The sequence below is a fragment of the Aquarana catesbeiana genome, linkage group LG02 (assembly GCF_042186555.1).
Source record: "Aquarana catesbeiana isolate 2022-GZ linkage group LG02, ASM4218655v1, whole genome shotgun sequence".
Taxonomy (NCBI): Eukaryota; Metazoa; Chordata; class Amphibia; order Anura; family Ranidae; genus Aquarana; species Aquarana catesbeiana.
Genome location: NC_133325.1, coordinates 569410977 through 569437255, shown reverse-complemented (window position 1 = coordinate 569437255; position 26279 = coordinate 569410977). Strand labels below are relative to the sequence as shown.

The window sequence follows — 26279 nt, the reverse complement described above, 5'->3', positions numbered from 1 at the left end:
GACCACTGTTGAAAAAGACGGATTTAAAAAACTCATTCGTACCCTTGATAAGCGCTATTGCATGCCCTCTCCTAATTATTTTTCACACGTTGGAATCCCTGCTCTGTACAACAAATGTCATGAAACTGTTGAAACAGAATTGCGCAGTGTACTTAATTTTGCAGCAACTTCAGATTTATGGTGCAGCAGAGCAATGGAACCATACATGAGCTTAACGATCCATTTCATTACTGATAATTTTGAGATGAAAAGTCGGTGCCTACAAACTGCGTTTTTCCCTGAGGACCACACTGGTGAAGCTTTGGTGCAGGGATTAAAGGATGCTCTCATAAACTGGAATTTTGCAGCAACTTCAGATTTATGGTCCAGCAGAGCAATGGAACCATACATGAGCTTAACGATCCATTTCATTACTGATAATTTTGAGATGAAAAGTCGGTGCCTACAAACTGCGTTTTTCCCTGAGGACCACACTGGTGAAGCTTTGGTGCAGGGATTAAAGGATGCTCTCATAAACTGGAAATTGGAGGAGGAAAATCTTGTGCATAACTACAGACAATGGAACCAACATAGTAAAGGCCATATCCATAAATCACTGGACACGACTGCAGTGTTTTGGCCATAGGCTTCATCTCGCAATAGAGAATGCAATGAAGGACCCACGAATTGAGCGTGCTATGGGTTTGTGCAAAAAGCTTGTTGGGTGTTTCAGCTACAGTTGGAGGAGGAAGAGGGAGCTTTCTGCGGCACGAAAAAAACTCTGTTTACCAGACCACAAGCTCAAGACAGAGTGTCCGACAAGGTGGGGATCTAGGCAGGCTATGGTGAGAAGGATACTTGAGCAGCAAGCTGCCATCAACCATGTCCTCTCTTCTGACCGCAACACTAGACACCTCTTGTCAACATGACAAGACCTAGAGGCTGTGGACAAGACTCTCACCCCACTGGCAGACTTCACAGATGCTATTTCAGGAGAGCAGTATGTCAGTGTCTCTTCTGTGAAACCTGCTCTCCACCTATTTCAGTCTTCTGTTTTGGCTGTTAAGGAAGAGGACTCTGATCTTATTCGGACAATGAAATCAAAGATCATGGGGTATCTGGAGGAAAAATATAATGACCAAAGAACACAAGACCTCCTAGATACAGCCACAACCCTTGATCCCAGGTTTAAGATGACTTACGTCAATGAGGATAACCAAACTGCTGTTTGGAGCAGACTAAAAGATGAAATGTCAAAGTTAGCAGTTAAGGAAAGTCTCCCTACAACAGCTACTACTAGTAGCAGTCCTGCAAAGAAGACTCGAAAGACCTTAGTCTTTCTTTTAAAGCAGCACAAAGAAATTAAGGGCCACCACCAGATCCAGCCTCACACACATAGCAACAACTGACAGTGAAAATGATCCATTAGTCTGGTGGAAGACTCACAAGGCGCAGTATCCAAGATTGTCTGCATTGGCCAGAAAATACCTTTGCATTTCTGCAACCAGTTCCCCTTCTTTTTTTAATTCCATATTTTTATTAGATTTTTAAAGAGTACATTGTACAATTAAACATTGTACGTCGTGCAACGACGTCTGTATAACAATCATAGATATGAACTTCTGTCCACAGACAGGGATCTAGTAGAAACATGTATATAAGTATATAAGTAGTCATCGTGTCATTTCGTATTATGCTAACAGAAAGGAAACTCTGAAAGGACGTATTCGGTCCACTTCACTAGTGTGTCACCCCATGTGGGACCTTTAGTGGCACAGGAGCGAAGCGGACCCTTTTGTGATAGACACGAAAGTTCCAATCAGTGAAAATTTTTCAGTTATAAAGGTAACATAACATTCTTAATGAGTGATAGGTATTGCTCGGTCAAGAAGGAGGGTCAGAAGATCTGTTCGTTTGTGCGCGGGGTGCGCAGTTTCTAGTCCAGTCGGTCCAAGGTTGCCATGCTTTGCTTATTTTTGTGGCTTGCCCAGATAGTGTGGCTGTGATGGTCTCGTAACTGTAGTGTAGTGATACCAAGTCTGTGACTTGAGTAAGCGTCAGATGTGTGTCAGATTTCCAGTGTCTGGTTATATTGAGTCTGGCTGCCATGAGGATGTGGGTGGTTGTGAATTGGAGGGGGTGAGGAAAGTCCTCAATAGTGAGGTTGAGGATCGCTAGGGCCGGTGTTGGGGGGGGTCGTGATTTGGGTGATGGTCGAGATTAAGTGGAAGTTGTCTTCCCAGTATTTGCGTAGTTTGGTGCACGACCAGAAGACGTGTAGTAGGTCGCTTGTGGAAGATTTACATCTCCAGCAAGTATTAGGGATTTGAGGGTTAAAAGATGTTATGCGGGCAGGGGTCAGATACCATCTTAGTGTAATCTTCTGTGTAAGTTCCCATAGGGCTGTGCATTTGGTGGATTTGTAAATAGTCTTGAGGGCTTGTTGCCATTGTGTGTCTGTAAAATTTGTGGCAAGGTCTTTTTCCCAGGTGTGGTGAGGTGGCAGTTTGGTAAAGGTACGTTTTTGGTGTAGGTTATTATAAAAGTATGAGATCCCTTTAATTTTTGCGTCGGGGTTGGTGAGGTATTCCCAAGTCTTGGGGTGTATATTGTAGCTGGGGAGTGGTATAGTTTTCAGGCAGTGACGTATACGGAGATAGGTGAAGTATTCGGATGCGGATATGGCGTATGTGGTTTGTAGTTGAGGAAATGATTTGATGTGTTTGTCTTGTAGTATGTCTTGTATGTAATTTATGCCTTTAAGGATCCAAGGCGAGAGTGAGATTTCTGGCATTAGATGGAGTAAGGATTGTATGGGAATGTGGGCAGGGGCGGATCCAGAGTCTAGTCTCGGGAGGGGCACTGCCAGAAAATATATTTTTTTGGGGTACATTTATTGGGGAAATGGCTGGTGTTGGCGCTTCAATCATCACGGCACCATGGTTGTTATGGTGTCAGGATGATTGAAGCGCATTATTACCATAATTACATTGTTATAAAAAATTAAATAGTTTAACTCACCATAATGCAGAATCAGTGGGAGCCCCGAGTGTGTCACTTGCCACGTCACCTGATGCAGATTGTCACTTGCCACGTCGCCTGTCACCAGATGCAGATTGTCACTTGCCACGTCGCCTGCCACGTTGCGGATTGTCACTTGCCACGTCGCCTGTCACCAGATGCAGATTTTCACTTGCCACGTTGCGGATTGTCACTTGCCATGTCGCCTGCCACATGTTGCGGATTGTCACTTGCCACGTCGCCTGTCACTTGCCACCTGCTAAGGTGGTCTCTTGTGTCCCAGAGACAGGCAGCAGAGAGATGTTGTAATCTCTCTGCTGCCGCAGCTGCCTGCATGGAGGGGGGGAAGTTGAACTGCAGGGATGCAGGGCGGGCGCCGAGAGATGATGTCATCTCTCTGCTCCCCCGCCCACCGGCTCCCTGATTGGTCAGCAGGCAGCAGCCCGCCCACAAACACATTGAGCGGCGGCTCTCCCTCGCCTATGGAGCCGCCCGGCGGCTCCCTCACTTACTCCCTCATTCACCGAGCCGCCCAGCGGCTCCTTCAGTCACGGAGCCGCCCAGCGGCTCTCTTAGTCACGGAGCCGCCCAGCGGCTCTCTCAGTCACGGAGCCGCCCAGCAGCTCCCCCAGTCACCGAGCCGCCCAGCGGCTCCCTCAGTCACCGAGCCGCCCAGCGGCTCTCTCAGTCACCGAGCCGCCCAGCGGCTCTCTGTCACCGAGCCGCCCGGCGGCTCTCTCAGTCACCGAGCCGCCCGGCGGCTCCCTCAGTCACCGAGCCGCCCGGCGGCTCCCTCAGTCACCGAGCCGCCCGGCGGCTCCCTCAGTCACCGAGCCGCCCGGCGGCTCCCTCAGTCACCGAGCCGCCCGGCGGCTCCCTCAGTCACCGAGCCGCCCGGCGGCTCCCTCAGTCACCGAGCCGCCCGGCGGCTCCCTCAGTCACCGAGCCGCCCGGCGGCTCCCTCAGTCACCGAGCCGCCCGGCGGCTCCCTCAGTCACGGAGCCGCCCGGCGGCTCCCTCAGTCACGGAGCCGCCCGGCGGCTCTCTCAGTCACGGAGCCGCCCGGCGGCTCTCTCACACACCCTGCTCTCAGTCACCTGCATTTCTCGGAGGGGGCAATTGCCCCGTTGCCCCCCCCCCCTGGATCCGCCCCTGAATGTGGGATTGAGAGAATTGAGATCTTTATTCTCTAAGCAAAAAAAACGTGATTCTCATTTTTCCCAGAATCGTGCAGCTCTAGTGTACGTAGTAATCCAGATGTAGACAGTCCTGTAATGAATCTTCTTGGCAAAAGGGTGGAAGAGTACTTTATAGGGGCTCTGGATGGAAGTGGCATTCAAGTGGTCTACCAGTGGTGTGATGTAACACCTGGTCATCCACCCAAGACTGAGCTCTGAGAGCTTAAAAATTTAGCACGTTTTTACAGTAACTGTCAGAGATACAGGGTGACCCTGCCCTACCTGATGCTGGGCTGTATGTAAAGCCCACACTTTGCCCATCATACCCCCCAAAGAGGTCGTCCGGGATTAGGTTCCATAGCGATGGACCAGAGCCCTGGACCTGTATAGCACCTTGCGGTCGACTTAGCGCCAGGTGCTAGGGTGAACGACCATGCAGGATTCAGCACCAGAAGCAAGATTACAGGCCATCCCCACAGCGTGGGTTTGAGTACAGCGGTCAAGATTTTACCAAGGTTTCAGTGATCCAGTTACATGGTTTCTGTGTAGGCATTAGAAGACAATGAAGTGTGGACTGTAAGATTCAAAGAAAATAATAAACTAGTGAAGCTGATTTCTCTGTGAAGCAGAAGAGGTTCATCACATTCAGACCCTAGTAAGGAGTCATGGGGTGGGGTAGGATTATAGGGGAGTTGCCCCAGGAAGGCGTGTCCTCAAAAGCTTGCCATTGTCCAGTCACCTGAAGGCACTATATCTCTTGGTGTATGAATATGTTGCCTGCGCCCACTGCACAATTGAGATATCTCCTTCCTGGATTCCCTATAGGTTTTGCAGCTTCTCTGTTGTTTACTTTCCATTTCAAAGCGCTACATATCCCATGGTACCTTTCTGCCTGCAAGCTGTGATTGCAGAAATGACTCTGCCTCCTAAAACTTCCAGCAGGATCTGTGAAATGTGTGACACAGCAGTACCTACCCAAAGGGGACAGCAAATATACGTCACACTAGTACATGTGTGGGATCTTCACAAAGTTAGTTTACAAACTTCTATACTATCAAGAAATAAGGTTCATAGTAAAGCAGCTGGGAACAATAACAGAGAAATCCTTGCAAGGCTATGGAACTTGCATGAAGGAAGGTACACAATGAATCAAACAAAATTGGACAGTTACAGAGTCCATATACGAAAAGGTACATGCTTCACCAGGCAGCAAGTGTCTTAGGCTTAATGCACACGGGACGTTTTTACAACCTCTCCTGAACAATTTAACTTAACAGATAGTAACCCACATTTAAAATGTCCGTTTTGCCGGGTTTACAACGTGTTTAGCCACGTTTTAAAAAAAAATTTTTTTTTCCAAAATAGCCAAAAATGCAAAATGCCTGTAAATGAAACGCGGCTAAACGCGGCTGGCGCCTCTAAACTCAGCGTCTGAACTCATTTTCTTGCTTTCCAAAAAAGGCCTCTAAACTCAACTGCCTAAAAACTACATTAAATGAACCTGTGTACATGTACACATAAGATAACATTGGATGAGTTCAGGGGCAGCTGAAAAAAACATCCAACTGCCTCTGAACATCCGTTTACCAGCAGCAGTGTACATGAGGCCTTAGAGGCAAAGAAGTCCAAAAAAAAGACAAGGGCTCCTGGCAGCCAGTTGCTAGCAGTTGTATTCTTACAGTGAATCTCCAGGTTTGGTAGTATTATGCAAAACTGTGAAGGGAGGCCCTTTAACTAGCACAGAAAGAGCAACTACAGTCTTCATCGCTGGAAAATAACCAGTAGGCTATATTGTTAAAAATCTTCTTTAGAAGTCTCTTTACAATGCACAAAACAGTCTGCCACATCGAACCTCTAGAACAGGGGTAGGCAACCCCTGGCACTGGTGCCACAAGCGGCACACAAAGCCTCTTTTGCCGGCAAGCGACACAACACCCTCCCCATCAGCAGAGCAGCACAGGGAAGTGTCAATGAGACACTGATGCATTCCAGTTTCAGATTTCCCCACACAGCACCTGCACTGAGGGGGAGGTATTGTGCCCCCAAATATTGTAAAAGATGGGAAACGTTGTTTGGTTCACTAACTTTGCTGTAGCTGCAGTTCTGCTAGGAGGGCAGTCCCTGTTTCCAGGAGGAGGACTGTCATTAGTCACTGCTAAAGCCAATCACAGTCTTGCTAGCCCCGCCCATCATCTGGAGGAAGATGACTCACTTGGTTGCCACTACCAATCTCAGAAAGAAGGGATTTCACTGTGATTGAGAAAACCACAATCAGATGAGTTTGTGGAATTACTGTTGAGCTTCTGGGAACTTTGTTGAAATTATTCCTGAACCTTTGCATCACTTACTACTGAACCCCGGCAGTATCCAGCACAATGAAAATCACACCCAACTTTTCCTGTGGCGCAGAGCGCAGCACTTTTTCTCAGCTGCCTGGGGCCCCACTTATGATCCTGCACATGGGCCCACTGCTTTCAGAAAATGCCCCTGACCTGAGCTCATCATTGCGCATCCATTCCAGATGCTTGTATGTGACATCACATACAAGCATGTGGGCTGGATGCGAGAGGATCAGCAGGATGAGTGTGCAAAGACAGGTAGATGTGTCTCATCTCCTCTTCCTTCCACCACTCTGCAAATCACGCATATCATAGATGAGAAAAGGGTACAGCGGTGAAGCAGATGAGTAGGAGGGTACAGCGGTGGGGAAAATGAGCAGGAAGAGTTCAGAGGTGGGATAGATGAGCAGGAGGGTACAGTGAAGGGGCAGATGTGCAGGGAGGTACAGTGATGGAAGAGATGAGAAGGGGGTTCAGCAGTGGCACAGAAGAGCAGGGGGGTACAGTGTTGGGCCAAATGAGCAGGGGGGTACAGTGTTGGGCCAAATGAGCAGGGGGGTTCAGTGTTGGGCCAGATGAGCAGGGGGGTTCAGTGTTGGGCCAAATGAGCAGGGGGGTTCAGTGTTGGGCCAAATGAGCAGGGGGGTTCAGTGTTGGGCCAAATGAGCAGGGGGGTTCAGTGTTGGGCCAAATGAGCAGGGGGGTTCAGTGTTGGGCCAAATGAGCAGGGGGGTTCAGTGTTGGGCCAAATGAGCAGGGGGGTTCAGTGTTGGGCCAAATGAGCAGGGGGGTTCAGTGTTGGGCCAAATGAGCAGGGGGGTTCAGTGTTGGGCCAGATGAGCACAGGGGTTTAGTGTTGGGGCAGATGAGAAGGGGGTTCAGTGGTGGGACAGAAAAGCAGGGGGGTAGAGCAGTGGGGTAGATGTGAAAGGAGGTGTATTGGTGGGACAGATGAGCAGGGGGTTACAGAGGTGGGGCAGAAGAGCAGAGTACAGAGGTGAGACAGTTGTGCAAGAGGTACATTGGTGGGGAAGATGAGAAAGCAGGTTACAGTGGTGGGGCAGATAAGACGGGTTCAGTGTCAGGACAGATGAGAATGCGATTCAGTAGTGAGACAGAAGAGCATGGGGATATGGCGGTGGAGCAGATGTGCAGGGAGATACAGTGGTGGGGCAGATGAGAAAAGGGGGTACACATTGATGGGGAAGATGAGCAGGGGAGTTACAGTGGTGGGACAGAAGAGCAAGGGGGTACAGTGGTGGGGCAGATGTGCAGGAGTGTACAGTGGTGGGAGGGATGAGAAGGGGGTTCAGCAGTGGGACAGAAAAGCCAGGGGGGTGCACTGGTGGGGCAGATGAGCAGGGGGTTACAGTGGTGGGAAAGATGAGCAGGTGGGGGGGTTCAGTGTTGGGCCAGATGAGAAGGGGGGTTCAGTGTTGGGGCAGAGGAGAAAGGAGGTACATTGGTTGGACAGATGAGCAGGGGGTTACAGCGGTGAGGCAGAGGAGCAGGGGGGTACAGAGGTGGGGCAGATGTACAGAGGGGTGCAGAGGAGAAAGGAGATACATCGGTGGAACACATGAGCAGGGGGTTACAGCGGTGGGACAGATGAGAAGATGGTTCAGCGGTGAAGCAGATGTGCAGGGAGATACAGCGGTGGGACAGATGAGAAAGGGGGGACATTGGTGGGGTAGATGAGCAGGGGGGTTCAGTGTTGGGCCAGATGACAAGGGTGTTACAGTGTCGGGAAACGTGAGCAAGGGGGTTCAGTTTTGGGGCAGAGGAGAAAGGAAGTACATTGGTGGGGCAGAGGAGAAAGGAAGTACATTGGTGGGGCAGATGAGCAGGGGGTTACAGTGGTGGGACCGAAGAGCAGGGTGGTACAGTGGTGGGACAGAAGAGCAGGGTGGTACAGTGGTAGGACAGATGTGCAGGGGGTTACAGTGGTGGGGCAGATGTGCAGGGGGTTACAGTGGTGGGTCAGATGAGAAGGGGGCTACAGTGCTGGGAAAGGTGAGCAGGGTGTTCCATGTTGGGGCAGAGGAGAAAGGAGGTACATTGGTGGGACAGATGAGCAGGGGGTTACAGTGATGGGGCAGAAGAGCAGGGGGTACAGTGGTGGGACAGATGTGCAGGAGGTACAGTGGTGGGGCAGATGAGAAAGAGTGTTACACTGATGGGGCAGATAAGCAGATAAGTTCAGTGTTAGGACAGATGAGAAGATCGTTCAGCGGTGAGACAGAAGAGCATGGGGGTACTGCGATGGAGCAGATGTGCAGGGAGGTACAGCAGTGGGGCAGATGAGAAAGGGGGAACATTGGTGGGGCAGGTGAGCAGTGGTTTACAGTGGTGGGACAGAAAATCAGGGTGGTACAGATGTGCAGGGGGTTACAGTGGTGGGGAAGATGAGCAGAAGGGCAGTGATCTGAGGTGTGAAGGTGCATGAATTGGGGCTGATCTGAGGCGTGAGAGTGTAGGATGTTAATTTCTCATTACTAAAGTAGTTTACAGTATTTACTTTATAAAAAAAAATCCTTTTCATGATTAAGAGTGTGAAGTTGACATTTTTTTGTTATAAAATCGGCACGCTCAATTTCTTTGAAAACATTTTTCGGCACACTGTGCTCAAAAGATTGCCAAAGCCAGCTCTAGAACACTAACTTGCAACTGAGGTTTTAACTCCTTGTTCTAGAAAAGTATAGCATAGAAGGAGAAACTTTTTAATCAGTGTCAAACCTTCTAAACGCTGTGTCGTCCAATGAACTACTTTCTGGCAAACACTACAACAGTGACTGAAATGATGTTGACATTAGAATTTCCCATTATAATCAATTAAATTATGTTTTTACTGCATGGAAAAAGTTTATTCAAGCTACGTTTTCTACTAAGCTACAGCGTTTGTACAGAGGTGCATCATAGTGTCCACAACTAAAGACATCTACATTAAGGAGTTTACTCAACCTCACCCAGAATGTTCATGTGTGTAACATGTGCAGTAATTACCAAGATCTAGGATTTATTTGCAAGCCTGAGAGGTATGTGCCAACAGATCACCAAGCCAGAGGGTACACAGCAATGCTTTGCACAAAATTTGCTTGTGCAGCCAACAAATAAGTCAACGTAAAATGAACCTGTGAATATAACAATATGGTCACGTTCACACTGATCTGCATTTGATTTATTTTAACACAGGAGAAATGGTTGGGGGAAGAATAAACAAACTTTATTCACCCCAGATCAAGTTCTCCTGCCTTTAAATGTACTTGCATTTATATGTGTTTAGACATGTTCCGAGTATCTAATCTGCCACTGGATGCACAGAGTTTTATTTTCTCTAAATACAGCTAAACTGAATGCACCTAAACATGGTGTGAAATGAATCATTTAAAATCATTTCATGCATTTAGAAATGTCCTATAAATGCATATAAACGCACATACATCGTTGAATGAGGTGCGGGTTCCATCACGACATCCTGATCCAGATTCAGTAAATTACTGCTCTAGGACAAGCATATAGGAAAATCAAAACTACTGTCCTGCACTCTTGTTTCAGCGCAATAACTCATTGGGTAGGTATAGCAGGATCATGAGAACAGCCCCAGAACCCCTCTAAGGCTCCATTCACACCTGAGTGTATTGATTTACTGGCGTTTTTTTTTTTTTTTTTAAGCTTTTTTGCAGCTTTTTAAAAGATTTTTTTTTAAAGCGTTTAAGAAGTGTATTACAATGTTTTACAGCTGCAGGCATTTTCGTTTAGCCAATAGAAAGCACTAGGGGGAGAAGAGGGAGAGGAAATTAGGGGTGGAGAGCTGCTATTTGAGCAGAAAACGCTTTTAAACCGCTCAAGTCAGGCGTTTTTTTGAAGTCTATGGTCCCAAAAAGCGCTTGTAATCTGCCAAAGAAGAAGCTCGTGTACTTTTTTGAGATGCAGGCATTTTGCTTCAGGCGACAGAATGCTCAGATGTGAACAGGGGCCATTGATATGAATGGGATTAGGTTTGCTGAGTGTTTTAGAGCTACAAGCAGAAAATCTCTCAGGTGTGAACGAGCCCATAACCAAGGTATTTGAACACATTAAATACACCTCTGAAACAAATATCGAAATGCAATTATATTTCCTTTTCACAATGTTAAACTTTATTTCTTAACTTCTCATTTAGCCTTTACCAAGGTAACAAGTTTTGACATGAGTAAATATACATGAACATTTGTATTTATGTAATACCATAGGTGTGAATATTTAATATCCCACCATGAAGTCGTAATCTGAAGGCAATAGGGGCCCAGTATTCCTGGGTCCACTAATGCTTTGCACATACTGTACAGTACTGTCATTAGTACAATGAAATAAGAAATCCTGTAGAATGTGATGACTTAGTATGTTCCATTTCTAACTGATTCCAGATGTATAAAAGACCCAGATGGTGGGAAGATGTGACCTAATAGAAGAGACCTTAATATAAAACAAATTAAAACAGCTAGTGCCCCTTCTTCTTTAAGATATAAGGCAATTAAAGGTTATGGTCAAAAATACATCTTAGCTCCTTGTGTATGTCTTATACTTGCTGGACTCTGGTATTCCAAACGAGGAGGTAACAGTGACCATTGCCTTGTAACTGAGGTCTTTTGCATTGTCTAAATATAGATGAGTAATAAACCAGTTTAAATGTCCTCTAAACACACCCTTGTACATGTCCCAATGCACAGTCTAATTTCATTCCAAACACTACAGGAGGGAATCATCTGTGCAACCGCCCTCCAGTCCATAACGGAATTCTTGCAAGTTGGATACTCCATAGAAATGGATAAAAGCTGCTGCCACGACTAGAACATGGAAGATTTGATGAGACTGGAACTGAAAGAGAAATAAGGAAAGATGAGTTAGGGCACACTGCAGAAAAACACTAATAAGCACTTATCTTTGATTAGATTCTTAGCACTTATCGAGTTTACCCAGGTATTGGATCTAAAACATCTGTCCTGGGGCCACAAACACTTTCCAATTGGCAACCTATGTAAATTAATTAATGCTCTAGACTCTGTCTCAGAATGCTAGATTCACTATTTTTCATAACACAACAGCAATGAACCATATTCAGAACAGCATACAACACTTACCCATATATCAAATTTGCCAGGAAAGAAACGTTCAGGAATCCTCGCTGCATACAGCCCAGCTCCTGTTATGTACATTACAGCCATTAAGAAGAACCAGCCCATCTGACCCACTGTAGTTGCTTTAACAAAACCTTCTGCAATGGTGAAATGGAGGGTTGGAACAATGCCACTCAGACCAAGACCAAGAAACACACCTAAAATAACAAAACATAAAAGACCTCCAGAATTTAGAAATACATATAAGAATCTAGACAATTTTTTTTTTACAAAAACATGCTGATAGGGCAAAATACTATAAGCCTTCACAGACAACACCACTCAAATTTCTACTGTTAAAAAAGGCTCTAAATATTATGTATGCTGTATTAGCAGTTTTAACACAGATAACATTAAAGGAAACAGGGAAAATCCTGGGACATTTTAGAAACCCAAGTAATTATCAGAGACTCCATGCTCTGTGACTGGTCGAAGCCGCACGACGTCACTCCCATACATGCACACGGGAGCTGCCAGCCACGGCACACACTTCTGAAGAAATGGCAAGGGCAGCCGTTCCTTCAGAGTGCATGCGCCGATGACATCATCGGCGCAGTATACAGTAAATATCTCCTAAACACCGCACAGAGAAGCTCTGGGGGAATCTAGGATAGAAAAGGACCTGGGGGTCCTAGTAGATGATAGGCTCAACAATGGCATGCAATGCCAAGCTGCTGCAAGCAAAGCCAAGAGAATATTGGCATGCACTAAAATAGGGATTAACTCCAGAGATAAAACAATAATTCCCCCACTCTACAAGACTCTGGTCTGGCCGCACCTGGAGTATGGTGTCCAGTTCTGGGCACCAGTCCTCAGGAAGGATGTACTGGAAATGGAGAGAGTCCAGAGAAGGCAAGAAAGCTAATAAAGAGACTGGAGCACCTTAGTTATGATGAAAGATTACGAGCACTGAACTTATTCTCTCTGGAGATGAGATGCTTGAGAGGGGATATGACTTCAAATGTACAAATACCATACTGGTGACCCCACAATAGGGATAAAACTTTTTCTGCAAAAGAGAATTTAAAAAAAGACACGTGGCCATTCACTAAAATTAGAAGAGAAGCGGTTTAACCTTAAACTGTGTAGAGGGTTCTTTACTGTAAGATCAGAAAGGATGTGGAATTCTCTTCCACAAGCAGTGGTTTCAGCAGGGAGCATAGATAATTTAAAAAAACTATTAGATAGGCACCTAAACAACCATAACAGGAATATACAATGTAATATTGACATAAAAGCACACACACAGATTGGACTTGATGGACTTGTGTCTTTTTTCTAGGCCTACCTATAGGTATAAACATACCAGGAAGGTTTACAAGCTCTTTAAAGCAGAGTTCCAGCCTGTAAAAAAAACAAAAATTAAAAGTCAGCAGCTACAAACACTGTAGCTGCTAGCTTTTAATATAAGGACACTCACCTGTCCAGGGATCCCACGATATCGGCACCACAAGTTGATTCGTCCATCGGCTTTGAGTACCGGCGCCGGCTTTGCAAGTAAGGGAAGCACTCCCCACCATTTCTATGCGCCAGACTAAATGCATCACACAGGATCAGCAAATTGAAATCTTACTGTGTCAGTTGGATGATATGGAGAACCGCAGCCGGCGGGCAAATATCCAAATTCGTGGCCTGCCAGAAGCCACGGCTCCAAGGGACATTATCCACACTTTAGGGAAATACTGGAGCTACCAGCTACAGCTCCCAATGAGAATGATCGCGCCCATAGGGCACTTAGACCCCCTTTCCAGGTTGTGAACAATCCTAGAAATATCATTTACAAACTACATAAATATACGCTTAAAGATCGCATTATATAGAAAATGCGTGACAAGCCTTCTTTTGATTTTGATGGAGCACACTTATTCTTCTATAAGGATTTTTTTCAGGCATACACTTATGCAGCCCAGGGTGCTTCGCCCCCTACTTGCGGTTGTCCAGGGGCTTTCCCTTCTATCTACAGGTGACTGAAGAGGGCAGACCAGTCACACTTCGCACCAAAGATGATTTTCCACATTTTGCATCCACTCTTGAGTTGGATTCAGTTGACTTCCCGGACTGGAGAGGATCGTCAGATTTCCCCACTTTTCAGCTCCCTCAACCTTGGCTGCCAGCTAAAGGCAGAAGTCGCAAAAGAGGTCGGCAACGCCCCACTTCTGGTTCTTCTCCAGGCCCGTCCACCCCCAGAGACCGATGGGGCAGGTTTCCACAGTTCCTACCCTGTGTCACAGGGTGACCCTGCAAACTTATGTATACCTCCTTGTTGGGTCCATATCTGGTCTCATGATACCAGAGTGTTGCTGCAACTGGCCCTGGTGGAGTCCATGGCTATCTATGGCGTATGCGGCCCCAGCTTGACTTTGTTACTTGTTGATGCTGTCTGCGATTCTGTTACAGGTGCCCAGACTTGCTGTACTGGCCCTAGACTGTAGCCTTCCGGCACTCTGTAATGATCTCTCCCCCTCCTCCGGATATAGTATCTGGATAGATGCAGTGGATGGGGACGGAGCCTCCTTATCTTCCCTCTTATGTTGGCACAAGTTCCCCACGTAGGCCTTATTGGGACCATGGGTTATGGGTTGTGGCTTGGGGCCCTCTCCCTAGTGGAGCGCTGTCCTGAGTCTAACCTACAGATGTTTAGAATAGTTGTTTGGTTATTACCATTCTGCAATGTTTTTTATGTCTCTTCTGATAATTTTCCATGTTTGTCCTTTTTTTTTCCTCCTTCCTTTTCTCTTTCCCTCTTCTCCCAGGAACAATTTCTCGCTTCATCGCCCACACCAAACTTGCTGGCGCATTTAGCGACTTACCCATCCTCTGGATCTCTTATGGCTACTCTTAAGGTAATTTCCTACAATGTTCGGGGTCTCTGTTCACCAGGCAAGTGTAGGAAGCTGTGGTGGGAACTAAAAAAGGTCAGGGGTACAGGTGATATTACTGCAGGAGATACATTCGGTACCCAAGCTACCCACTCACCCATACATTCAGTGGTTCCTGAGCACCTCTCCGGTATCCCAGTCTAGGGGCGCGGCTATTGCGATCCATAAATCCTGTCCCTTCCAGCCCACTGGGAATAGGGTGGATCCCCAGGATCGGTATGTTTTCCCGAAAGGTACCATTGCTGGGAAACGATACATTTGCCACGATTTATGCTGCCAATACCTTACCTTAATTGACACAGCCCTAGAGCAATTGGCAGGAATTTAAGGAGGGTTTCCTGATCCTAGGGGGCGACTTCAATGTTACGCCTCATTCACACAGTCAGTTGATCTCCGCTGAGCCGGCGGATGACAGGTCCCTCTCTGCTCACTGAGTGGGGAGGGGCTTGTCAGGCGCCGCTGCTGCCTATGGAGGGATCGGATGAAAACGGACAGCATGTCCGTTTTCGTCAGATCTCACCCGATCCGCGAGCGACGGATCTGGACGTAGGGCCATCCGTCTGCTTTTAGCAGATCGGACGGGGTCGGATGTCAGCGGACATGTCTCCGCTGACATCACTCGCTCCATAGGCTAACATGGAGCGCCCGTTCAGGTCCGCCGTCAAAACTGACAGGCAGACCTGAACGGTCCGATCGTGTGCAAGGGGCCTTAGTCCCGACCCTTCACTTGATACGTCCCATAAGTGACCCTCCCACTCTTATACTTTCCTCAAACATTTTCGCAAGACCCATCAGACCCACCTTGTGATGGATAGATGGAGGTGCTTCACCCTTCGGGAATGGATTTCAGCTACTATTCTAAAATCCATGATGTGTATACCTGCATAGATCTCCTTTATGTAGACCGCCCTACCCTTGAACTTCTGCAGTCGGCGTCCATTGGTAACATCATTATCTCAGATCATGCTCCTATCAAAGTTACTTTAACCCTGCCACCTGGCACCCATAGGGCCTGAACATGGAGTTTAAATGAAAATCTGTTGGACGATACTGCGGTGGTTGCGGATATCTAAACCCATTATTTCAAAGAGAATACCACCGATGGCCTTAGTGAAGGAATCATCTGGGAGGGCCATAAGGCAGTGGTGAGGGGGAGCTGATCTCCTTAGGCTCTAAGCTAAAGAAAGTGCGTCAAGCGGACTTTTAAAGGGTACTGGATGCCCTTCAACAAGCAGAGCTTTGCCTTAAGCATTGTAGGGATCCTGAGGCACTGACGAGACTGACTGAACTAAGAGAGCTATTCTTGTGCTTGCTAGATCACCAAGCCCATAAGCAGTTTAGATATTTGTCTCATAAATATTATGAGCATGGCAATAAATGTGGCCGAATGCTTGCAAGAGCTCGCCGAAAGAAACGTGCCCAGGCATATATACAAAAGCTTCACTCCTCCTCTGGAGAAATCATGGTCCAGTCCTCTTAAATTGTCTCGGGGTTCTGGGATTACCACGCTGAATTATATAATTTAGACTTCGGTTTGCCCCCTAATGTCCGTGTGGTCTAGGTCGACGGCCATTCAGGAATACTTCGGGAATCCCCCTCCCTGACACTTTGAAGTCGCCTATCACGCCTGCTGAGATTGAGTAGTGAAGTCCTTGCCTAATGGGAAAAGCCCCTAGCCCAGATGGGTTCACCAAGGCATATTATAAGGTTTTATCCCCCCCCCTTGTCGGACTCTATGTGCAGTTATTTTAACTCCATAGCAGGGGGCACTACTATTCACCCAGATGCACTGTTGGCTCACATCTCAGTACTCCCGAAGGAAGGCAAAGACCCTACTGTTCCCCAAAGCTATTGCCCCATATTCCTCCTTAATGTGGATATTAAAATTCTGGCCAAGATTTTAGCGAACAGGCTGAAATATCTAATGCCCCATATCATTCACCCAGACCAAACAGGTTTCATTACCGGTCATGAAGATAGGGACAATTCTTTTACAGCAATCCAACTTATTCACGGGCCGTAACTGTCGATATCCTCGGCCCTATATAATCTGATCAATGGATGCAGAAAAAGTGTTTGACCACGCTGATTGGCCATACTTGCGACCGGTGCTAGAGGCCCAGGGGTTAGGACCACATATGTTGACATGGATTATGGCTCTGTATTCCGCCCCCAGTGGACAGGTCAAAGGTGAATGGGGTACTCTCCTACCGGTTCTTCACCAGAAATGGCACGAGGCAGGGGTGCCCTCTCTATTCCCTCCTTTTTGCCTTGGTACTTGAGCCCCCTATTACACACTGTGCGAGCAAGTACTGATATTAAGGGTCTGAAGGTCGGTAATATTGAACATTAATTGTCAGCGTATGCAGATGACGTATTATTTCATCTTACGGACCCCCTGATCTCATTACCAAACCTAATGCGAGAACTTAACCATTTTGGATCGCTTTTGAATTTTATAATTAATTTTACAAAGTCAAAGATTCTACCTATTCAATTGGCTCCCTCCTTGGCAAACAGCATTCAGGCTGCCTTCCCTTTTATTTGGGCCAAGTCCTCCTTTCGATACTTGGGCATCCAGCTCACGGATCGCTTTGACACCCTGTATGCTGCCAATTACCCACCGTTACTTGCCGTGGTTAAAAGGGATCTATCACAATGGACTAAGACTGCTTTCACTTGGTAGGGACAAATATGTGAATATCATAAAAATGAACATTCTGCCGAGAATACTCTTCTACCTGCAGATGTTACTGGTGACCCTACCCAGAGGCTTCTTTACCAAATTGTCTAGCATGCTGTCTGAGTTTGTGTTGAACACGTGGAAACCAAAAGTCGCTTTGAGTGTGCTGAGGTGCCCAAAACATGCAGGTGGATTGGGAATCCCAGACATACAGCGATATTACACGGCTATTGTTCTTCAGAGGATCCTCAACTGGCGATTTCATACACATTCTAAACTTTTGGGACTCCCTGGAGAAATACATGGCAGGCAGAAATTTATCATACGGCCCGTGGTTGTCCGATACCACCTCCCAATTGACGACCTTAGCTTTTACAGTTTGGGATCAGATTATCCGATCTTGATTTTGGCTCCGCCTGTGTCCCCACTGGCTCTGCTGGGTGGGTTCCTGTGGTTTCCTCCCGGAGAACAAATGGCCTTTCTTGGGCCCTGGGTGGGATGATGGTAATGCCAGCTGTGGCAAGCTCATGAGGAATGGTAAGCTGCTGAATTTTGAAACATTGCAAGCTAAACATAGAGGTTCCTGGATGGCTTTCTGTAGGTATAGGCAACTTCATCACTTTTTTGAGGTCCATAGCCACTCTATCAGAGATATTTCCTCTCTCACACCTTTTGAACGCCTTTTTGTAGATGAAGATCCGAAACCACATATGGTCTCAGAACTATATCAACTGTTCGGTTCTACTAGCTTTGAATCTAAGCCCACATATATATGGGTTTGGCAGAGGGACTTGGGGTTTGAATTTACCATGACTCAGTTGGCTCACCTATACCAGCTTGCTCACTCTAGCACTATTGATTCTAAAATACAAGAAACAAAATGATAAGATTTCATCACGCTGGTATCGGGTGCCAGCTGATCTGGCGCGTATTTACCCTTCCACACCTGAGTAATGCTAGCGAGGCTGTGGAAACCGAAGTATGCTACTACATGTGTAATGGGAGTGTCCTGTAATCAGGCCCTTTTGGGTTGACATCAAGTCCCAAATAAAGGATATCTTAGGATTGGATATCCCTCTAACCCGATTTACTTCACCCTGCATATCCCTCAAATCCCAATTAGCCATTACAAGAAAAGCACATTGCCCCATTTATTAAATGCGCTTCCAATTTATTGGAAACAAACACAAATTCCTACCCGGGAGTGGTGGATTCGCAGGGTGAATAAAATAAGGGAAGCGTAAGACTGGATAGTGACTTGCAGAGGCACCCGTGATCGCTTTATAAGCATTTGGTCACCTTGGATAGACTATATCCAGGGCAAATGTCTTATAGTTTAGATCTGGCCTTGCTGGAGTTGGCAGAACCATCCCTTAGAACTCATATTCAGTCAGGACAATAAGGAGCAGAGATTCATTCTGTCATGATGTGACTCCCTCCATTTCTATAAGTAATTTTTTCCACCATAGGATGATGGGCTTGGTGTGGGCATGAATATTTACTGCGAGATTTAAGGTATGTTCCGGTCTTCTCCTTTTCCCTCTCTCTTTTTTTTCTTCTTTTAAACAATGCATATGTTTCTTGTTTTGCGGAGTTTGGTTACTGTACTGCACAATAATGCAGTAGCTAGACATGTGGCCCTAGTGCTTTGTTGCTGCAGGGGAGGCCTCCTCTCTAGAGAGAGGCGCTGTCAGACATCTCCCCTTCAGTGTCTAATATCTGCCTCGGAGTGGCCCATGTATTGGTGGTGTGCTGAGGGAGGTTAGCTGGAGGCCATTTCTGCCTCCCTCCCCCTGCACTCAGGTCGGTTGGGTGACTCTGTAGTCACTTTAGAGTTTCCAGCAGCATTTGCTGGCTTAGCACTAGCCACTCGGATATCAAGCCAAGGCTCCTCTATATATCTATATTGACTATGCTAGTTGGAGTTGTTACCATCAAGGCTTCCCTTACTCCCCAAAGGGGAAAGCCCCAATATCACCTAGTCAAACAACTACTATTGTTCTTCCTTTATTTTATTTATCTAGGAGTTTGATTGTCTGCACCTTGCATTTGATACATGTCCTTCTTGGCTTATGACTTTGTTTATATGGAAAGGTTTGCTATGACATGTCATTTTGTTCTAAAAAAAGATTATACAAACAAAAAAAAAAAAAAAAAAAAAAAAAAAAAAAAAGAAAACATATCTATGATTCTCCAGAGGAAAGGCCAGGTTTACATAATAAACACAGATGTGTTTCAACTTTATATTAAATAGCATACGTCTTCCTCAGGGGGTTGGAATCACTAACCGTTTATTAAACAGTTGTACATCAAAGAAAATGAGACCTCCATTACTCTTGGCGATAGTATTCGTGACTGCTTTGGCTTTTTGGGACCCCCTTCCATCCAGTGAAATCCCATTGATTAACCATTCTTGGAACGTTTACACTCCATTCTTTGCTGTGGAAGCCCAGACGTTGGGACAAATTTCATTGCGCAGCCTATTGCTAGTCTTGGGTATGTCGCTGGAGGTTATTTGATTGAAGACAATCTACCTATCTCATGTTCTTTGATGTACAACTGTTTAAAGTGGTTGTACACCCTTGTACAACCACTTTTACCTACAGGTAAGCCTATATTAAGGATTACCTGTAGGTGCTTAAAACCGTCAAGGTTTAGGAGATATTTACTAAAAAGACGATCGCTGATGACTACGGTGCATGCGCCGATGTCATCAGCGCATGCACCCTTTAGAAAGGGCACATCGTGCCCTTTCTAAAAGGGATCATGCCGTGACTGGTGGCTCCTGACTCTGGCCAGTCACAGAGCCGGAGTTTGCGGCCCCAGAAGGAAGAGGGGCGAAGATGGAAGCATCCTGCTCGTGGGGACAACGGCGACAGCGAGGGCTTCGGTGTCAGGTAAGGGACACATAATGGGCTACTATACGATGCATAGTAGCCCATTATGCTTTACCTTTGCAGGAAAATAAAGAGGAAGTAAAACTCACCAGGGTTTACTTCCATTTTAATAAACGCTAATGGTATTGAAAATTTGAAACGCGTCTTGTTTATGATGTACTGGCACTGCCTCTGGAGTATCATGGATATGGTTTAAGCGATGGTCCACAACCATTTTATGTGACTTTATCTTTATATACAGTATCTCACAAAAGTGAGTACACCCCTCACGTTTTTGTAAATATTTTATTATATCTTTTCATGTGACAACAATGAAGAAATTACACTTTGCTACAATGTGATGTAGTGAGTGTACAGCTTGTATAACAGTGTAAATTTGCTATCCCCTCAAAATAACTCAACACACAGCCATTAATGTCTAAACCGCTGGCAACAAAAGTGAGTACAGCCCTAAGTGAAAATGTCCAAATTGGGCCCAAAGTGTCAATATTTTGTGTGGCCACCATTATTTTCCAGCATTGCCTTAAGCCTCTTGGGCATGGAGTTCACCAGAGCTTCACAGGTTGCCACTGAAGTCCTCTTCCACTCCTTTATGATGACGTCACGGAGCTGGTGGATGTTAGAGATACTGCGCTTCTCCACCTTCTGTTTGAGGATGCCCCACAGATGCTCAATAGAGTTTAGGTCTGGAGACACACTTGGCCAGTCCATCACCTTTACCCTCAGCTTCTTTTTCAAGGCAGTGGTCATTTGGGAGGTGTGTTTGGGGTCATGTTGGCCCAGTCTCTGAAGGGAGGGGATCATGCTCTGCTTCAGTAGGTCACTGTACATGTTGACATTCATGGTTCCCTCAATGAACTGTAGCTCACTCATGCAGCCCCAGACAATGAAACTCCCACCACCATGCTTAACTGTAGGCAAGACACACGTGTCTTTATACTGCTCACCTGGTTGACGCCATCTGAACTAAATAAGTTTATCTTGGTCTCATCAGACCATAGGACATGGTTCCAGTAATCCATGTCCTTGGTCTGCTTGTCTTGAGCAAACTGCTTGCGGGCGTTCTTGTGCATCATCTTTAGAAGAGGCTTCCTGGCAGCACTAATATCTCTATTTCCCAAAGACAACCTCTGGATATGACACTGAGCCCGTGCACTCAACTTCTTTGGTCGACCATGGGGAGGCCTGTTCTGAGTGGAACAACCAGTCCTGTTCAACCTATGTATGGTCTTGGCCACCGTGCTGCAGCTCAGTTTCAGGGTCTTGGCAATCTTCTTATAGCCTAGGCCATCTTTATGTTATGTTTACTCGCTTTTGTTGCCAGCGGTTTAGACATTAATGGCTGTGTGTTGAGTTTTTTGAGGGGGCAGCAAATTTACACTGTTATACAAGTTGTACACTCACTGCTTTACATTGTAGCAAAGTGTCAATTCTTCAGTGTTGTCACATGAAAAGATATAATAAAATAATTACAAAAACGTGAGGGGTTTACTTACTTTTGTGAGATACTGTATGTACTTTTTTTCTCGGTTTATGTAGCCCTTTGGGCAACTTTTAATCCTATGAGGTTAATAAAGGTTTTGTAACTTTTTAGAAAATGTGGTATTTACTTTGGGTGCCTACAAAGTCTTGGTATTTTCCCTGTTTCTGTTATTGTTATAATTGATTGGGGACGTGGCACCAAATACCACGCAGCTTTGCTGATATAAACCAACATGTGTTTTCTTTACAAAGTTTTGACAACTATAATCTTTATTAAAGCTGGCCACACGTGTTAGTTGGATTATTTAGGTAGGTCATTGGAATTAGTTGTAAAATCTATAGGGAGACTGTACAGAGATGATACAATCATATTGTAACATGTATGGACAGCATTATGTCCACTTTAACCTATCCATACCCATTCAACCGTAGTCTGAAGACACATTCAGATTTTTCATACAAAGTTGTCATGTATATGGATCTAAAGAGCTAGTTTTTTATTTTTTTCTGTTGAATTCATAACGTTTCTAATGTCCATTCATTTTAGGGTAAATAAAAAATTGCACACAATATGGATTTTCTGTACCTGAACACAGTTTCATATCTTGTGCCAGTGTGGTATTTTTTACATAATGTTTGAATGTTTATGGTGATCAGTTTTATGTCTAGGAATTTCCAAAAGTGTAGGTAGGGTTCATGATACTGATTGATATGGGCCTCATGCACATTGGGTGTTTGCCCTGCTCTTCCAAACACCTTTCTCCTAGCAGGAGAAAAGCAATGTCAAAATGTGCCTAAAGCCATGTTTTTGCAAATGTGTTAGGCGCATCAAGTGCATTTATTTAATTGGCCAGAATATTAATTTATTCTGGCCATTAAAATTAATGAACATTCAAGTGCTTGACAGGCAGACATTAGCATGCGTTTAGATGTGTTTACATGCATTTAGGCATGTGAGGTGTTCTGCTCTGGCTCCCTGTAAATACCTATGTGTGCATATAGGACAACATGGAGGGGCATTTAGAGGCGGAAAGTCAAATGCCCTTAAATATGGCGATTTTTAATGCCCAGTGTGTCACTTTTACCTATAGGTAAGCATAGAATAAGGCTTACCTATAGGTAGTGGAAATATCTCTTAAACATTTACCGTTTAGGAGATATTTACTGTACACAGTGCCGATGAGGTCATCGGCGCATGCGCGGTTTCTTCACTTGCAAGTGCCGTGGCTGACGGCTCCCACGCGCATGCGCGGGAGTGACGTCACGTGACTCTGGCCAGTCACAAAATCGGAGTCCGCGGCCTTGGAAGGAAGAGGGGCGGGAACATTGCGGGCTTCATTTGCAGGTAAGTGCCACATAATGGGCTAGTATGCGAGACTAAGGAACAATGATTTTGTGAAACGCGTCAGTTGTTTATCCTGCTTCTGTTGTCACAAGAACATTGAGTATTCATTACAATAAAGGCTTTTATCGGAGTGCGGCTGTCCAGAATCCATTTCTTTAATAGTATGCGATGCATACTAGCCCATTATGCTTTTACTTTGCAGGGGAAAATAGAGGAAGTAAAACCTAACCATGGGACACAGAGCCTTAAGTAATAACTTAATGGGTTATAGGTCACCTTCAGGTGATGGACACTGGTATACAAAATCCATGAAGTTTACTCCCTATATAACCCCTCCTCCTTCCAGGAGCACATCAGTTTTTGTAGAAAAGCAATATACCTAAATCCCAAAAGAGGGGAGGGACCTCTGTGTCCCATGATGTACTCCAAGAAAAGGATTTTACAGGTAAGCTGTTATAAAAATCCTATTTTCTTTATCGTACATCATGGGACACAGAGCCTTAAGTAATAACTTAATGGGACATCCCATAGCAATGCTACTTGAGGGGAGGGAGACACAACCCGGAGGGTACCCCCAGATTTGACAACCTATATTGCTGCTTGCAGCACACTGCGCCCAAAGGTGATATCCTCATACCTCCTTACATCCACTTGATAAAATTTTGTGAATAATGTATGCACTGAAGACCAAGTTGCGGCCTTACAGATCTGAGCCATGGAGGCCTGGTGACGCACTGCCCAAGAAGCACTAACCGCCCTGGTAGAGTGCGCCTTAACTTGAAAAGGGGGAATCTTACCCCTTAAATTAGAAGTTTGAATTATAACTTGCCAAATCCACTTAGTGACAGTGGATTTCAACGCTGCCTGTCCTGTCTTAGGACCCTCTGGCAGAATAAATAAGACATCAGTCTTATGAATCTGAGCAGTTGTCTTTAAATAGATTTTCACTGCTCTCACCACATCAAGACAATGTAGTGACTTTTTTTCCCTGGAACATGGTTTTGGAAAAAATGACGGCAGAACAATATCTTGGTTCAAAACCTGAAACCACTTTTGGCAAAAAGTCTGGACGACGGCGTAACACCACTCTGTCGTCATGAATAATCAAATATGGCTCTTTACAAGAAAGAGCAGCCAATTCCGAAACCCTCCTGGCTGAGGATATAGCGACCAAAAATACCAACTTCCTTGTCAGAGGGACTAAGGGAATACGTTGTATCGGTTCAAATGGCTGTTTTTGTAACACAGAAAAAAATAAGTTCTAGTCCCAAGGGTTCAAGGAGGTTTGACTGGCGGATTAAGCCGCATCACCCCTTGCATAACACCCCGGAATAAAGAATGTGAAGCAAGTGGTCTTTGAAATCAGACTGATAAAGCTGGCCTTTAATAGTACTCAAGGCCAATTTCATTTATACCCCTAACTGTAGAAAGGCAAGAATTCTGCCTATGATATATCTCCGAGGGTGCCAACCCTTGGATTCACACCAGGAAACATAAGCCCTCCAGACCCTATAATATATAGTTCTGGAAGCTGGCTTTCTTGCATTAATCAGGGTAGAGATAACTGACCCGGAAAGCCCACGTTTCTTCAGAACGTGGGTTTCAATAGCCAAGCTGTTAAATTTCCATTTGGATGGAATATCGGTCCCTGTGAGAGCAGATCTGGCCGTAGTGGGAGGGACCATGGACCCTCCACTGCCAGCTTTACGATTTCTGCATACCATGACCTTCTGGGCCTAGCTGGTGCTACCAGAATTACTGGCTTTCTTTCCAGCTTGATCCTGCAAAGTCGTCATGGCAGTAACTGAATAGGGGGGAATGCATAGATCAATGAGAACTGATCCCACGGGGTCACCAACGCAACTGTTCCGCATGCGAGTGGATCCCTTTTTCTGGCCACAATGTTGACCAACTTCATGTTGAATCTGGACGCTAAAAGAGCTACGTCCGGAGTCACCCATTTGTGGCAAACAGCCCAAAAATGTCAGGGTGAAGAGACTATCCCCCTGGGAATAACTTCTGGTGACAAGTAGTCCGCCTGCCAATTCTCTACTCCCGGAATGAAGACTGCCGATAGGCACGGAACATTCCTTTCTGCCCAAGTTAAAATATGGTTTACCTCTCTCTGCGCTGAGGGACTCTTGGTGCCCACTTGGTGATTGATATAGGCCACAGCTGTGGCATTGTCGGATTGGATCCTGATAGGACAATCCCGTAACCTGGACGTCCAGGCATTCAGAGCCAAATCTTCCCCAAATAGCCGCTCCCCACGAAAAGGGAACCCAGTTAGGAGGTTTTTACATGGTGCTCTGGCTGACCAATTTTTAACCACAGGAGTCTACCCATACTAGCGTATACAGGAGCTGAGATGTGAGAAGCAGCTGCACCAACAATTTCTTCCAATGGCTCACCCTGGCTTGCCATAATTGGTAATTCAGGCAAAGATGACAGCGTGGAGATGAGACTCGAGATCCTAGCGCCTGGGGGTGAAACCTTTGGTACCTTTTTGGTCTTTGTGGTGTCTTTTTTAGTAGGCATAGTCCTAAGCACAGGCACTATTAAATTGCACTTAATCGCTGAACATAGTCATGACAGTAAAGCCGCTATTAAGTTCAGCCTAGTGCCACACAGAGTTTTACAGTTTTAAGAATTAAGGCATGACAACATTTTTTTCCCTTAAAGAAGAAAGCATAGGTGAACTTTTTAGTTCCTAAGTTTCTTCCCTTACCTTTTCCCTGCCGCAGGATTTGCTGAATTAACAGACAATCCAACCTTCACCCATCACAGCAGGCTGCATTTAGCAAACCTTCAAGGATCGGGTCCCTTAATATCGAGATTCCACTCCCTTGGACCTGTAAAAGCACCCCACCAGGAAAGCCTTAGGTAATGTAGCATGACCAAAGCCCTGGGTCCCGGGGTCCAGCCCTACAAAGAGAGGCGTTACAGGCAAAACCTTGTGCTTTGGATCTGAGGCCCAGGTACCATCCACTTTGGCCTCAGTGGCACTTTGGATGGATCTGGTCTATGGAGGCTATTTAAATCCAGAATGGATCCCTCCTGGAGCTCCTCAGAGCACATCTTCACTCATGACCAACACCTTAGACACTGGCAAAAGAACTGATGTGCTCCTGGAAGAAGGAGAGGTTAGGGCGGCACAGTGGTGTAGTGGGTAGCACTCTCACCTAGCAGTAAAAAGGGTCGCTGGTTTGAATGCCAACCACGACACTACCTGCCTGGAGTTTGCATGTTCTCCCTGTGCATGCGTGGGTTTCCTCCGGGTACTCCGGTTTCCTCCCACACTCCAAAGACATGCTGGTAGG

The 26279-nt window shown here is 45.9% G+C and overlaps 1 protein-coding gene across 3 annotated transcripts in view; it reads right to left on the bottom strand.

Moving 5' to 3' along the window:
- Window positions 1–10628: 10628 nt before the first annotated feature.
- Window positions 10629–26279, bottom strand: part of ADIPOR1 (adiponectin receptor 1) — an 89227-nt gene continuing 73576 nt past the window's right edge. For all 3 annotated transcript variants that reach the window (XM_073616066.1, XM_073616065.1, XM_073616067.1), the window contains 2 exons: window positions 11638–11831; window positions 10629–11374 (listed from right to left, as the gene is read on the bottom strand). In XM_073616066.1, the coding sequence (XP_073472167.1) occupies window positions 11246–11374; window positions 11638–11831 (323 nt within the window). In that variant the 3' untranslated portion in view covers window positions 10629–11245. The remainder of the gene's footprint in view (window positions 11375–11637; window positions 11832–26279) is intronic.